General features: G+C 42.5%; 1 protein-coding gene across 11 annotated transcripts in view; it reads left to right on the plus strand.

The window, feature by feature from the left end:
- Positions 1 to 1,808: 1,808 nt before the first annotated feature.
- Positions 1,809 to 13,835, plus strand: part of BPTF (bromodomain PHD finger transcription factor) — a 52,505-nt gene continuing 40,478 nt past the window's right edge. For 7 of the 11 annotated variants that reach the window (XM_053960248.1, XM_053960249.1, XM_053960253.1 and 4 more), the window contains exon 1: positions 2,168 to 2,445. In XM_053960248.1, coding sequence (XP_053816223.1) covers positions 2,253 to 2,445 — 193 coding nt within the window. In that variant the 5' untranslated portion in view covers positions 2,168 to 2,252. Of the gene's footprint in view, positions 2,446 to 13,835 lie in introns of all 11 variants that reach the window. The other 4 variants (XM_053960250.1, XM_053960246.1, XM_053960256.1 and 1 more) reach the window with 1 other exon arrangement.

The following is a 13,835-nucleotide window of genomic DNA, read 5'->3' on the forward strand; positions in this document are numbered from 1 at the left end:
TTACCACAATCCTCTGTCACCTTATGAGATGTAGCAAAAATCAGCCCCACAGAAGCAATCTAAAAGTAACTTGGAAAGGCTCAGAATACAAATTGAGTAGAAAGGTGTAAATGGGCTTGGGCAATGTTGGCTGCTGCTGTGTGTGTAATCCTGTGTTCAGACCAGTGCTTTGGGCCTGTGCACCTGCAACACTGAATATAAAAGAACTGCAGATAAAAAGCTGGATATAGACTGCAAATGGGGCTGAATGCTGCTGCCATTGCTGTGTGCTTGATGCTGTGGCAGGTTTGTGGGTTTCATGAAGTGCTCGGCCTGAGCAACAGGTTAATGAACAAAAGGACTTCAAAAATTACTATTGAAGAATGCAAATTAAATTACACATTGGACATGTTGCTGCCATGTTTGTGGCATGACCAGTGTTGGGTTTTACCTTGCTCAGAAGTATAAGCAAAGAACTGAAAGAAATGAACATCTTATCAGACTGATTTTCTAATTATAAGACTTCTGGCTCTCTGAAATCCTGAAGCTGTCTCGATCTAGCAATGAAAAAGAAGGCTGGTTGTAAGAAATACAAGATGTCTGTGTGCCTTGGGCTGACTTTCAGCTTTTACTGCTTTTGCTCATGAAACTGATACCCTGAATTCAAGTGGTGGCATTGGAAACCCAACTGTGCAACTGGTTTTTGTTGATTTTTAGTTCTTTGTAGGCTCTGTCAAATGAGACAACCAGAGGGAATACAAAGCAGACAGAGCCCGTCTCTTTCCTAGTGCTCCAGAGAACTGTGGAAACAGGGAATAGAGAAAGTGGATGGGCAAAAACGGTGATGGTGGGTCCCTGTGTGATCTCAGTGTTTGCTTTACATGGGTGCTGGCTGTGTAAGGGTGATCTCTAAGAGGGGTTTAACGGGCGAGGAGTCAAAGCCCGGCCAGAGATGAGCGTCAGTGGTCACAGGAGCTGCTTGAAGCCGATGGCGGAGGGAAGCGTCTCCTGAGGGGACGCCCGGGGTTCTGATTTGGGCGGGGAATGAAGACACTCATGGGGAGCCTCTGGCCGGGACCCGGCGGGCACCTCGCTCAGAGCTGTTCCCGACGAGCCCGGGGCCGCCCTCGGGGCGCGGGTCGAGCTGTGGGAAAGACCCCGGCCACGGGCCCAGAGACTGGTGTGAGTCCGGGGGCAGGGCGGGCTGAGGGAGCGGTGGTCGGGACCGTGAGCTGGGGCGGGGGGCGCGCCAGGTGCAGGCGGAGGGGAAAGGGGCAAGCGGAGCATAAAGGGGCGAGGAGCGGTGCCGGTGCCTGCGGTCGGTGCCGGGTTCGAGTGGAGGGGTCGGTGTCGGCGCCGTTGTCGGTGCCTGGGGTCGATGTCCGTCCCGGTGTCGGATCCGGGGTCGGTGGTCGGTGCCGGGTTCGGGTTCGGTCTGGGTTTGGTGTCGGTATCGGGTTCGGTGCCGGGTCCGGAGGTCGCGGGGCCGCCCCGTCGCGGCGGCTCCCTCACGGCCGCGGCGGGCGCGCCCCCTAGCGGCGGCGGCGGGCGCGGCGGTCACGTGAGGCGCTCGGGGCCTGGTGCCGCTTCCCCCAGTCAGCGCGGAGCGGCCGAGGCGCAGGCGGGGAACAAGATGGCGGCCGGCGGCGATCCGGAGCGGGGCGCCGGCGATTCGCGTTGAGCCGCGGCCCGCTCGGCCCGGCCCCCCCCCCCGCCCCGGCCCCGCGCCCTCCGCGGGGCGCGGAGCTTGCCCGTAGCCGCCTGTCCGGACTCCGAGCGCCCTCCCGAGCCGCCCTTCCCCTCCCTTCCCCCTCGGCCAGCGCCCAGCGATGCGGGGCCGGCGCGGCAGGCCGCCCAAGCAGCAGCAGCCGGCGGCGGCCGCCGCTCCGGCGAGCTCCCCGGCCCCGGCAGGCCCCATCGGCGGGCTGCGCTCCCGGCAGCGCGGCAGCAGCCGCGGCAGGTGGGCGGCCGCGGCCCAGGCGGAGACGGCGGGGCCCAAGCAGAAGGGAGCCGGCGCTGCCCAGGCCTCGTCGCCCGCCGCCGCCGCCTCACCCAGGGGGGGCGGCAAGAGGAAGGCGGGCGGCGGCGGCAGCAGCACCCCCGGTGGGGGAGGCAGCGGCGGTAAGGGCAGGGGCAGGGCCGGGGCGGCAGGAGCAGGGGGAGGAGGAGGCGCAGGAGGCAGCTGCAACAGCCAAGGCAGGGCTGCCTCGTCCAGGAGGAGCATCAGCAAAGTGGTGTACGACGATCATGAGAGCGAGGAGGAGGAGGAGAGCATGGTGTCCGAGGAGGAGGAGGAGGGAGACCCCGAGGATAACCAGGACTCCGAGGAGGAAGAGGAAGAGGAGATAATGGAGGAGGAGGACGACGACGACTCTGACTACCCCGAAGAGATGGAGGATGAAGACGATGCCAGTTATTGCACTGAGAGCAGCTTCAGGAGCCACAGCACCTACAGCAGCACCCCAGGTAGAGAGTCCGTGGGCGAACTCAAACAAGTCGAGGGCACCCCACATGCTCCCTCTAGGTTGGCAAATACGGTCTGCACTCCCATGCGAGGATGTGAGGGATGCCCGCAAGCGCTCCCAGGGAGAGGGGTATGCAAATAACCACTGGCAACCCCGGGGACGCGGGGAGCATTGGAAGATGCTCACAAACGCATGCACGGAGAGGAGCAGGGAGGGCGGGCGGCACTTGCTGGAACAAGGGGATGCTTTGCAAATATTCATGGGGAACCTGGTGACCGCAGAAATGCGCGATCCACCAGGACGTGTTGCAAACAATGTCAAAAGTGTTGTGGAGCATTCACTTCAAATTTAAAAACAAGGGAAACGAGAGGCATGACTTGCGAAGAGGTCTTGTCAATTAAATACAGGAAAGGCTGGCTTGTGCTTGCAAATACTACTTGATGTCGAAAGGAAAGGAAGCACATGTAAGTTGAAGTGGCTTAAAAAACCAAAAAACTATAAACACCGAGAATTTTCAGGCTCTTGAGGTCAGAGCTAAAACTGGATCCAGCATCTACTGGCTTTAAGACAAAAGTAGCTTTCCAAGGAGGGAAATGAGGTGCATTGTTCAAAATGGAGATTGCATTGTTATAGTTTGGGGAAAAGTGCACAGGGCCTCATTGCAAGGATGTAAACCTAGCTTGAGTTCAACACAAAGATTAAAAGGTGGAGGTTGAGTCAGAGGTCTTGCTTTTAAATACTGCGTTTATCTTAAGATATGGCAACCTTTAAAACTCATGTTGGGGTTAAAATTCATTAAATATAATTGCGATTTTTTTTTATTTTATTCTAGTGGAAAATTTGGGAAATTTTTAAGGCCTGTGTTTCTGTTTCTCCTTAATTAGTTCATTCATCAAGCTTCAAAAATTCTTTTATTTAAACTTAACCACTTTGGATTTATTTGAACTCGTTCCAGAATGGAATTCAAGCTTAGAATATTTTTATTTTCTTTCTTTATTTCTTTTTTTTTTTTTTTAAGTCTCTGAACCGGGAGAATAGTTCAACTTCTAGGTAATTGGGGCTACAGGGTGGCAGACACTGCTGTTGTTCCAGTATTTGGCCAGTTTGAAAGGGGGGAGGAACAGGTTGTTGGTGTGAATGCATTGCATCTTAATTAAAAAAGGAATGTACTTCCGAGTAGTTAGCTGATGACTTTTTAAACGGGGGAGGGGGGGGGGGAAGCACTGGCTGCTAAATGTGTCATTTGTTTTTATTTTTGTGAGTTAATGATATCAGCTCATTCTCTGACTTCATAATAATACTGTAAAAAGCTCTGTATGTTTGTCTATATATTTTTTAAACTTACATCCATATGCTTCAGAACCTAAATGAATCAAAATAAGTACATACATTACTGAATTTATTTAGAGATAAGATTTAGATGATGTTAGTTTACCTGTTGCAGGAATGTCCTGCAATCAAATTGAAATTTTTTGGATAAAGATTGAGATCTGGCTTCACAGAATGAAAAAAGCTCTAAAATACTCTCTTGACTTTTAACTCTCAATTTTCTTCTTAGTTGTGATAACTTTCATTTTTATTATTTTTTTGGGAATGCTTATGTCAGGGAAATAATATTTTTATTATTTTAACTGGCTAGGTCAGGATAATATTTTTTACATGAGCATCCAGGTTTAAAATGAGTTCTGCAGAGAATGGGTGTATGCCATTTTTCAAATGTGCTGTGTTTTGGCAAATCAGAAGATAGCTCTCTGTGCATTGTTGTACAAGCAGAGACAGGTTTTATGTGGTATTTAGGTGTATCAGAAACCATTTTGATAATTTATATGTTTATTTCTCACTCGGTCAGGATGACTTCAGTTAACTTTCTTGAGAGAAGTGTAAGTGTAAGCATTTTTATCCTTAGGTGCTTTTGCTCCATACCGAGTTTTTGAGAGTTAAAACGTTTGTGTTGTTATTTTGGCAATTTACTGGTGGTTCTCATTAGTTCAGTGTTTGCCTAAAGGTCTCCCTCCCTCCTTCCCTCTCTCCCAGACACGCTCTTGCCCTTCTGCAAGGAAAGTAGAAAGTTTTCATTCAGGCAGCTCACTCCGTGCCTCGTCCTGGACAAACACCTGCTCTGGGAGCGTGGCTGTGCAGGGCTGGCACTGATGGAAATCTCGGGCTCGGCATAATCCAGCAAGAGATGCCGGCCTTCAGAGCAGCATTGACAGGCAGGGCAGGGCTTGTCTCTCATCAGGATCTCTGTGTCCGACGGGGCCGGTGCAGAGAGGAGGTCAGAGCAGGGCAGGGCTGTGCAGTTGTCTCCGGTGTTCCTCCAGGGGCTCCAGAGCTGCTGGACTCGGTGCCCCCTGAGCCGGAGTTGGTCCTTAGCTGTGTTTAGATACAGGGGGTTATTTCATATCCTTGTCTTGGAGCCAGGCAGGGTGCAACACAGTGACAGAGCTGCTGTGCTGAGCTGGAGGGCTCCAAGGAGCGTCTCCTTCCTTGGCTTGAACTGGCTCCTGAAAGAATTGTCAGTTTTTTTACCAGAAGAGATGATGAGCAACCCTTCTCCCCTTACCCTCCAACCACTTCCAGGACGTACTCTTAGGGGCTGAAGAGTATTTTTGAGAGCTGGGTATTGAATAATTGCCATCCCAGTCAAACTCTCCTGCCAACCAAGCTTTTACAGGTAAATCACATCCCATTTAAATGGGGGATGGACTTGCTACAGTTTTTTCTAACTTAGGTTGAACAATGAATTAAAAGATCCCAGAGCAATGTCTCTGGCCAAGAAAGCCTCAGGTTTTGTGCTCTGATGGGAAGCTTATGATTTATCTTGAACTTAGATGTAGGAGTACATTCTACTATAATATGGTAGTCAATTAATATTATGGTAATACAGAATAATATTATTGAACTATTTTAAGAAGCAGAATCTTAAAAAAGATAAAATGCCTAATATACCACTTAGTCATGGTACAGTAAAAACATACTGTGTGAATAACAATTCTTTCTTTTTATTCTGCTGGGTATACTTTTGGTAGAGGGATTTTGTATGTGTAATGTCCCTTCCCTCTTTGCATCCCCAGAAGGTGGATGAACTGTTGGGAAAGGTATCCTGTATAACTTGTATCACTAAACATTTTTGCCATTACCTGTCCAATGTAAATTCTACTTGAGGGTTGTCACTGTTGCATTATAGTTACTAAGTGTATTTCATATGTTGCAGAATTTTAACAGAAGGGTTTAATCAGGATGCCTAGAAGTCCTTCATGTTTTGTTTATTGATGTTTCTTCATTAGAAAACTAGTTTTAGGAAGAGCTATACATCTAGATTTCAGCTGAGATCATCAGTCTGTCAAACAAACAAATAGCATTGGAGTTGGGAGACAAAATATTTATCTTCAAATACAATAAATAATACTTTTAGTTGGATTTTGCTTGTCTGAGCATTTGCAGGGACTGACCACTGCTTCTGATAACCAGTTACTTCACAGTGTGCTTTTATCTCCAGAGTGAAAGAATTTAGCTGGGAACCAAGTGCTGCATTTGGTGTGTCTGTAGTAATTTTTTATCTGAACACGTTTTCATGCTCTTGAAGAATTGTCTAAGTGGAGACACTGAGATACAACATTAAGATATGCAGCCTCTTTTGTCTGCCGTGGAAGAAGATTTACCAGCCTCCCAAACATCTTACCTGGGGTACCCTCTTCTCTAAATTAAACCTGGCATGCTCTTATTTTACCATTTAGCCATCTGCACTTTGATTTGTGCTCTAGAGGGAAGGTTCACTAGTTGGTCGTGCCAGTCTTGGAAAATGTAGGAGACAATTCTTAACAAAGAAATTGTGTAGAAGGCCAAAGGAGTAAATCTGGGGCTGATCCTGCTGCATTGACTTGTAAATTGGCAACTTATCTAAAGAGAGCTTTGTCAGTCATCTCAGAGGCTCTGAGTAGCAAATACCTCTCCCTTATCAAAGTATGTGTGTTGTAAAGGATAGTGTGCTGCAATGACTTTATTGAGCAAACTTTTTTTGTACATTTGCAGTAAAATTCTGTAAGTGCTCATTGTGTTGCATAGAACAGGTGTAAGGTGAATAAATGTGGATTTTAGTAGGTTGGGGCTGGCTCTCAGGGCTCACTAACTTCTTAAATTAGTTACCAGCTTATTAGTTATAACAGCTTATCGTGAGTGTGTCCCAGGAAATTGTCTAACTGTTCCTGAGAATCATTTTGCTTGTGCTACCTGTGATTTTGTTGGGTTTTTTCCTTTGCCTGGGTTCTAGGCACAAAAGGCTTGTACCTCTGAGTCCTTCTCAGAGTGATCTCACCTGCAGCTTGTCTTGCATTTGCATTAGTTATCCAAATGTTAAAATGATTCCATAGAACATGGAGGGGTTTGTATTCCTGGCTCCTGAGGGAGTGCTGATGGCCATAATGTTGGAAAATTAAATTCTTAAAAATGAAATCAGTCGAGAACCCTAGTTTGATTGAAAAGTGTACGCTGGCAAGTGTGCAGACTGAAAAAGGAAACAGCCAAAAGTTTTATAGTTTCAAAAGAGCATGAAGACCTACTTTTGTACAAGGCAAGGCAGGAGTCAAACTTTACTTACGAACACGTGTGAAAATTTGTGTGATGTGAGTGCACTCGGGATCTAGTCTAATAATCAGTGATTTTTTCATTTGTGTTTCAACTTCCAAAGCTTTTTTGCTTTGAATGCCTCATTTTTAATGTTTGTTTAGTTTTGAAGTTTTATTTATGGCTGGATTTTTATTTTCTCCAGACTAAATAAATAAATTTGGTTTAGGTGTGATTACTGCAGAGTAATATTCAAATTGAAGCTGCACTTACAAGTAGTTACAAATGCATCTTATTTTTTTAGAAAATTTTTCTGGAAGAGACTGTTTGACTGTGGATATTAGAAAAATGATTATCATGTTGGCATTTTTAAAAGTGTTTTGTGAAAGTCAAAGCCTTTAATTTCAGCCCATCCCAAGAAAAATATTTAGATTTTTCTATTTTGGCACTACTTTTCATAATATATTCTTATTTTATGTTGAAATCATTAATTTTACTGTTGTTTTTTCTTTGGTGGAAGCTGAGCAAATGTTCTCCCAAGAGGTTGACTTTTAATTAAAGACCCAGTTTGGATATTGCTGTGGCAAACATGCAGCTCTATCCAGTTTCTGCATTCTGCTGTGAAAGGAAAGAAAGAACACCAAAAAAAGGTTCTCTTACACGTTGTCATCAAGTGTTTCCAGTTTTCTCAATGATATCTAACAAAAACTCGTGTGTTGCTATACAGTCCCATTTGAAACGTGCCTGGTGCAAAGCAATAATATGGACAGCAAGTGTGTGTTTATTAAAACCAAACCAAAATAGGAGGGTCTCAGATAGTTTGAGGGCAGTAAAAAGGCAAAGTTTTCAGAAGGAAGGAAAATATAGGAGAGGGCATCTTCTCTAAGGAGTGCTCGTGCTCCCAGAACATTGTATATAACTGACTGCTGGTCTTTATGTTGAGAAGTTTTTGCAGTGACTCAAATCTGGAAAACAAAACCAGCCCAGTTCTACTTTACTAAAGATGGACTTTCGTGTAAGAGTAGTGTGGTTTGACTTGGCTTGTGGAACTTGAAGCCAAAATGTAAATCTTCTTCTGGGGGAAAATGGAAAGTCTTTTCTGGGGTCAGTTAGTGGAGTGTGACTGGAGGGATGTAACAGGTTGCTGAAGTATCTGGAACTCCTTGGTCTCTTTTCTCTTCCCAATGCTCCTACCAAGCTTATCCTCTCCATGGCAACTGTGAGCAGGAGCTCTGAGCTGGAGAGCCCAAGTGCTGAGAAATTATGAGGAAGGGAAAGTTCTGAGAGAAGTGAAATGAGACCAGTTGTGAACTTTCAAGTCAAGAGAGACTGGGACCAGTGTTTATTTTTTAGGTCAGACCAATGCAGCCACCACTCTGTCCCTGTTTAAACAAGACAGTGGTTCTGACAGAATATTTGTTCTCTAGGATGTCCATCCAGCAATCCAGTACCTGAAAGGTGTTGGGCTGAAAGGCTGTGTTTGCTGGAGAGGAGGGATGTTTAACGTCAGTGAGACAAGGCAAAACCGGATTTTTGTGATTTTTGTTAGCCTACATGTGTATGGTGATTGAATACAACTAAAGCTGAAGAGCATGAAACTGTATTCTGGACATTGATGTCTATAGTTAATTCATATACTCTGTTTACATAAACCAGCAGATGTGTTAAAGATGGTTAAAGTAGTTTTAAATTCTGTATTCGCATGTGGTAAAGAGTAGATGTGACTTTCCCTTTTCTTCTTTCAGTCTGTGAATGAAAATGGAGAAAAGGTCTTTGGTCCTTTTAAACTCTTTTTCATTTCTAAATTCTGAAAGGGTCAGCATTTGAACCAAGTAGGTTGAGTAGATCCAAATAAAAAAAAAATAAAGCAATGGTTTGGGTTTTTAAAGTAAATTCTGATTTTGGATGTTCAGACTGTTACTTGAGTAACTTTGTTTTACTTCAAATATCATTAGTGTGTTTGCTTAAATATTTGTAATATAAATTATTTTAGTAGATTATCCTAAGTGTAGACTATAATTATCAGTATCTGATAATTATAATGTGCCATGAAAATAGAATTGTTTACTCTTTAATCTTAATTACAGGCAGCTCTTCAACTAGAGAATTCAAAATAGGGACAGGTCACCACTGCAGATTGCTTCAGCGCTTGGGGAGAGACAACCAGTGAAGGACTTGCCATTTAAAAGAAGCTTGTGCTAGATAGAAATATAGTGCTCAGACACTCCAGGGGATCTGGATCCTGTCAGTATTCCAGCTGTGGCAGCAGGAGGCTATTGGCAAATCAATTTTTTCCCACCAAATAAAGCTATGGAATTTGAGTGGTGTAGAAATGGACATTTTCTGCCTTTGTACTGCCTCAAACTTGGAGGTGAAATTTGTTTCAGAGACTTAGTTAACATGCAGAAACAATCTCAGAAGTATCTAATTTGCATATAATAAAACTTGAGTATGTTTTGGGAAACTTCAGTGTGGGTAAACTGAGAGTAGATTTCTTGAATTTAGAGTAGTTACATGAAAATTCAGTTTGAAGTCTGGTCAGTCAGGTGATGGTGCTTAAAGGAGAAGTAACCTGCCAGTGCACCTGCTCTGCAATCCTCTTGGTGGTTTTGGGGTTAAACAAAATACATACTGTAATTTCTATTTGAAACGAAAATTCTCTGTGGGGGCCCAAATCCTTGACAAATGACAACAAGCTTAAAAAAAAAAAAAAAGAGGTTGTCAAATCCTAGTATCTCTTAAATAATTTAAACTAAAGTGTTTCAAGTGGCCAGAGTTCTTTGTTGGGCTGTGGGCTTTTTGTGTCTGCCACTGAGTGTCGAATTTAAATATTGGCCCACTTGCCTCATGAAAAAGAAGATTATCTTTGAAGAGCTTGAAAAATTATATATGTTTATTGTAGGGAGACATTTTTCAACATTTGAGGGGTTTTTTTTTTGTGTTTATGAGACACAGTTGGGTAAACATGGACTGTAGTCTTCAAAAACCCTCACACAGGAGGTGGAGCTGCTCCAAAACAGGGTGAGCTGTGAGGGTTGTCAGCACACTGAAAAATCAGCAGTGAAGAAAGGTTATCCACCCAATCAGTAAAACACCAACATTTCAGCTCAAAAAAGAGACTTGTAGCACTTTGACATCATTATCTATTCCACTCACCTGCACTTTTAATTTCAGTTGAGCAGCCACTTGCAATGCTTCAAGATTTATGAGCACCTTGGCAGAGAATGTCCATCCTTTTCACTGAAGATTATCAGATTGCTCGGGTTTGTTGGTTTGGGATTTTGAGGTTTTTTTTAAGGTGTCTGAATGTTTCTTGAGATCTTGAGATCACAGTTGGTGTATTGGCCAGTAATACATTTAAGCACAAATTGCTGGGAATTTCTGAATATGTTAATCACACTTTGTGACTCTCTACTTCAAATTCTCTTCATGCCCAGTACAGAGAATATTAATAACAAATTGAAAGTGAAATTGGAAAGAAAAAAAGCCAGCATAGAAAGATTTTAAATGCTGTGCCATCAAGTCATTAGAGAAAAATACAGTTTCTTTCGAAAATATTCTGCATCTTTGAATACTTGCCTTTTTTAGCTCTGGAAAACAGTTTATATTTAGTTGAGAATTGTTCAGAGCAGTTCAGTGTCCAAAAAGAGAAATTATTTGAGCTCTTGAGCTGTGGTGTGTGGTTTGCAGTGTGGATGGGGAGTGTTGAGGTGCAAAATATCATAATGTGCTGCAACTGTGAGGCCTGACACAAATGAAGCACACATTTTATAATCCAGTCTGCTTTTCCTATTGTCTGTTTTCTTATTGCTTTTGAAATTTCTCTTCTTTATACCACAACAAACATGAAAATTCACAAATTGATTTAAGTAGTAGACGGAATGGTGTGACTAATGCAGCCACAGGGTTGTATTGTGCTTGCATCAAAGTACAGTTCTTTCTTATGCTGTTATGACACATTTATATCCTGATAACACATTTCTTCTAGATCTGTAATAGTACCAATGTGCTTCCTTTGTAAGAGGAAGTGTTAGACATTAACTTTTTCAGAACATAGGCATAGGAATGCCTTGTTTTAAAGTTCTTTTTTTTTATTCCCCTATTAATTTCATGTGACAAATCTAAAAGCGGCTTAAAGTTTTAAAGTTGTGCCAGTAGATGTTTAGATTATATATTTGGAAACTTTGTTTTGCTGAAGGGTTGTAAAGCACTGGAACCGGCTGCTCAGGAAACTAGTGTAGGTCACTACCCCTGGAGGTGTTCTGAAATGTGTGGATGTGGCACTTGAGGACATGGTAGTGGGGCTGAGATGGTTGGGCTTGATCTTGAAAATGTTTCCAATTTTAATGATTCTGTGATTCCATACCATGCTTATCTTGTGGTAAAGAGACAGCAGCAAAATTGGTGTTTGGAGTCCATTTTTTTCCAGCAGTGGACCTTCACTCTGGTGTATCTTTGTCTAAAAATTACTGGGGGGATTTGTCACTTCTCATTAGTTCAGGTAAAGTAGGGTTAACATCCTTGCTGCTCTTTCTTGAAGGACTGTTTCATGGCATTACTGTGTGACAGACACGTTTTTCTGCTACAGAAAGAAACCTGGTTCATAGCTCTGCTGGCTTTTGTCATATTTGGACTCTGTGGGGGCCATCAGTGATTTCAGAATATCTGTTCTGTGGTGGTGTCCTGTATGGTCAACTGTATGTGTCCTGTATGGTCAACTTCCATTGTTGAAGCAAGCTTCAGGACCCCAAAGTAGTTTATTGTGTGAGCATGTCTTCTTTTGCTTTGGGGTCTTTCAGTTAAACCAGCTGTGGCTTATGCACATGATTTTGGATCATGCTGATAGAAAAGTTGAGTTTAATCTAGAGAACACTTGCTTTGTGCCTGGCTGTGAAACTCCTTTGTGTGTTTGCCATGATTAAACTTTTTCCATTTATTAGTGCAGAGGCATGTTGGAAGACAGTCATAGAAGCATTCCTTCACTTTCCACAGTCAGAACTCAAACTTGGAAAGTTATTTTTATCCAAAGATGAGGTTGACCTGTTACTTCTGTAATGGAAACATCTTGCAGTTCATTTTCTATATTGTTTGCTGTGTAATTTGTTGCACAAAATTTCATTCTTTAACACTGGAAAGGGAGAGCTATGTCTGGTGCCTTCTCGCCATACCAGTCTAGGGGTTGATTTATTTTTCTGGAATCATTTGTTGTGCATCAAGATATTTCTTAGATGTGGCTTTTTTTTTTTTTTTTTTTCCTTTTCAATGCATTAATGTTTTAATGATGGTGTTTCAGGTTCAGCAGGATCTGCCTTAGCAGGATTTCTCCCACATTAGACTTATTTTCTGTATTTCTGGGAGTATTGAAAGGAGTAGGGCGGGTTGAACAAATGCCACAGAGAACCATTTCCATTTAATGGTAACATTCAAGCTGACTGGACCTCACTTTATCTCTTAATTTCCTTGAACCAGTTTTTTGGGGAGGTCTGTTATGTGCAGAATTTGGTTAAGAAATTATGAATGTGAATCTTAAAATTCCAGACTATTGGCTGTGTCACTCTTCAGTGTCAGAACACACAAAGTTTAATACATGTCCCATTTTAAGGAAGTGTGTGTGGGAAATGGCTGCTATGGATAACTTTTTCTTTGGATTTTCACCATGCATGAAGTGTCCTGCTGACACTTGTCTATGGACAATGGGTAATTTTGAAATGTAGTTGTTGACCAGAATCTTAGTATGCTTAGTAAGAGGACCTAAAACCAGTTTTCATCTCAGTTCTTGGATTAAACCTAGATGATGGTTTATGAGATTTTCTCAAGTTGTTTTTTCTATAAAGGGAAATAAGCTTATTGAGTGCATCTAAAACTTTTAACTGATAGCTGAGAAATAGTTGCATGTAGCTGGTTATTTTGATAGAAGATGAAAATATTTAATCTGTCAGGTAGTGTCATTTAAAAAAACATTCCTCATGTATTTTTCCTTCTGCTTGGCATCAAGGATAGTGGAATCCAAGGGAAGGAAATGTAGCATCTTATCTGAATTGATGTCTGAGACTGAATGAATTATGCTCAATGTCTTTTAGGTAGTAAAACAGCTCTTTGGATTAGCTTTTATTGGTAAACTTCGTCCTTCCGTAATTTTGCTTCCTCACTCTGTGGATATGGCTCCTGTTGTATTGAAGCATGAGAGTGGGTTGGGTGTGGTGTTTGTTTGTTTGTTTGTTTTGAGAAATTGAGAATTTTGGAAATATTTTTGTAAAACATCACATTTACCTTCTGGTTTTGGTTTGTAGGTAGTCAGAAGAAATAATCTAAGTAGAAAGCAGTAGGCAATGCGCTTTAGGTTCTCTTTTGTATTTTAATTTTGTTGTAATTGATGTCTTATGACATCTGCTTGAAATGAGCTTTCCTGGATGCCCTTGCTAGATAGGAGAATAACTTGCAATCATTTAATACAAAATACCTGTTTGGAGCTTGATGTTTCAGGTTTAAATGAGTCATGTTGAATAAAAGTGAGAAAAAATTATTATTTTGGCTGCAGGAAATGTCTTTCTTTTTAAGTAGTTTAAACAATTACATTTCTAGATTTCATTTTAATGCTTCAGTAGATTTATATTGTATGGGAAATGCAATTCCTGTATGTGTCTAAAGCAATACTTCAGATATCTTGTGTTTTATTTTCATACTGTTAGTTAAAGTATAAGATGATTAGCTGAGTTAACACATTTATCTAACTGTGAAGCTTGTGAAGCCTTAATTTGCATTAGTTCAGAATGTTAACACAGTGATTGATGATAGATGTTCAAACAAGTTGACCTGTGAACAGCAAAA

This window comes from Vidua chalybeata, chromosome 19 (genome assembly GCF_026979565.1).
Source record: "Vidua chalybeata isolate OUT-0048 chromosome 19, bVidCha1 merged haplotype, whole genome shotgun sequence".
Taxonomy (NCBI): Eukaryota; Metazoa; Chordata; class Aves; order Passeriformes; family Viduidae; genus Vidua; species Vidua chalybeata.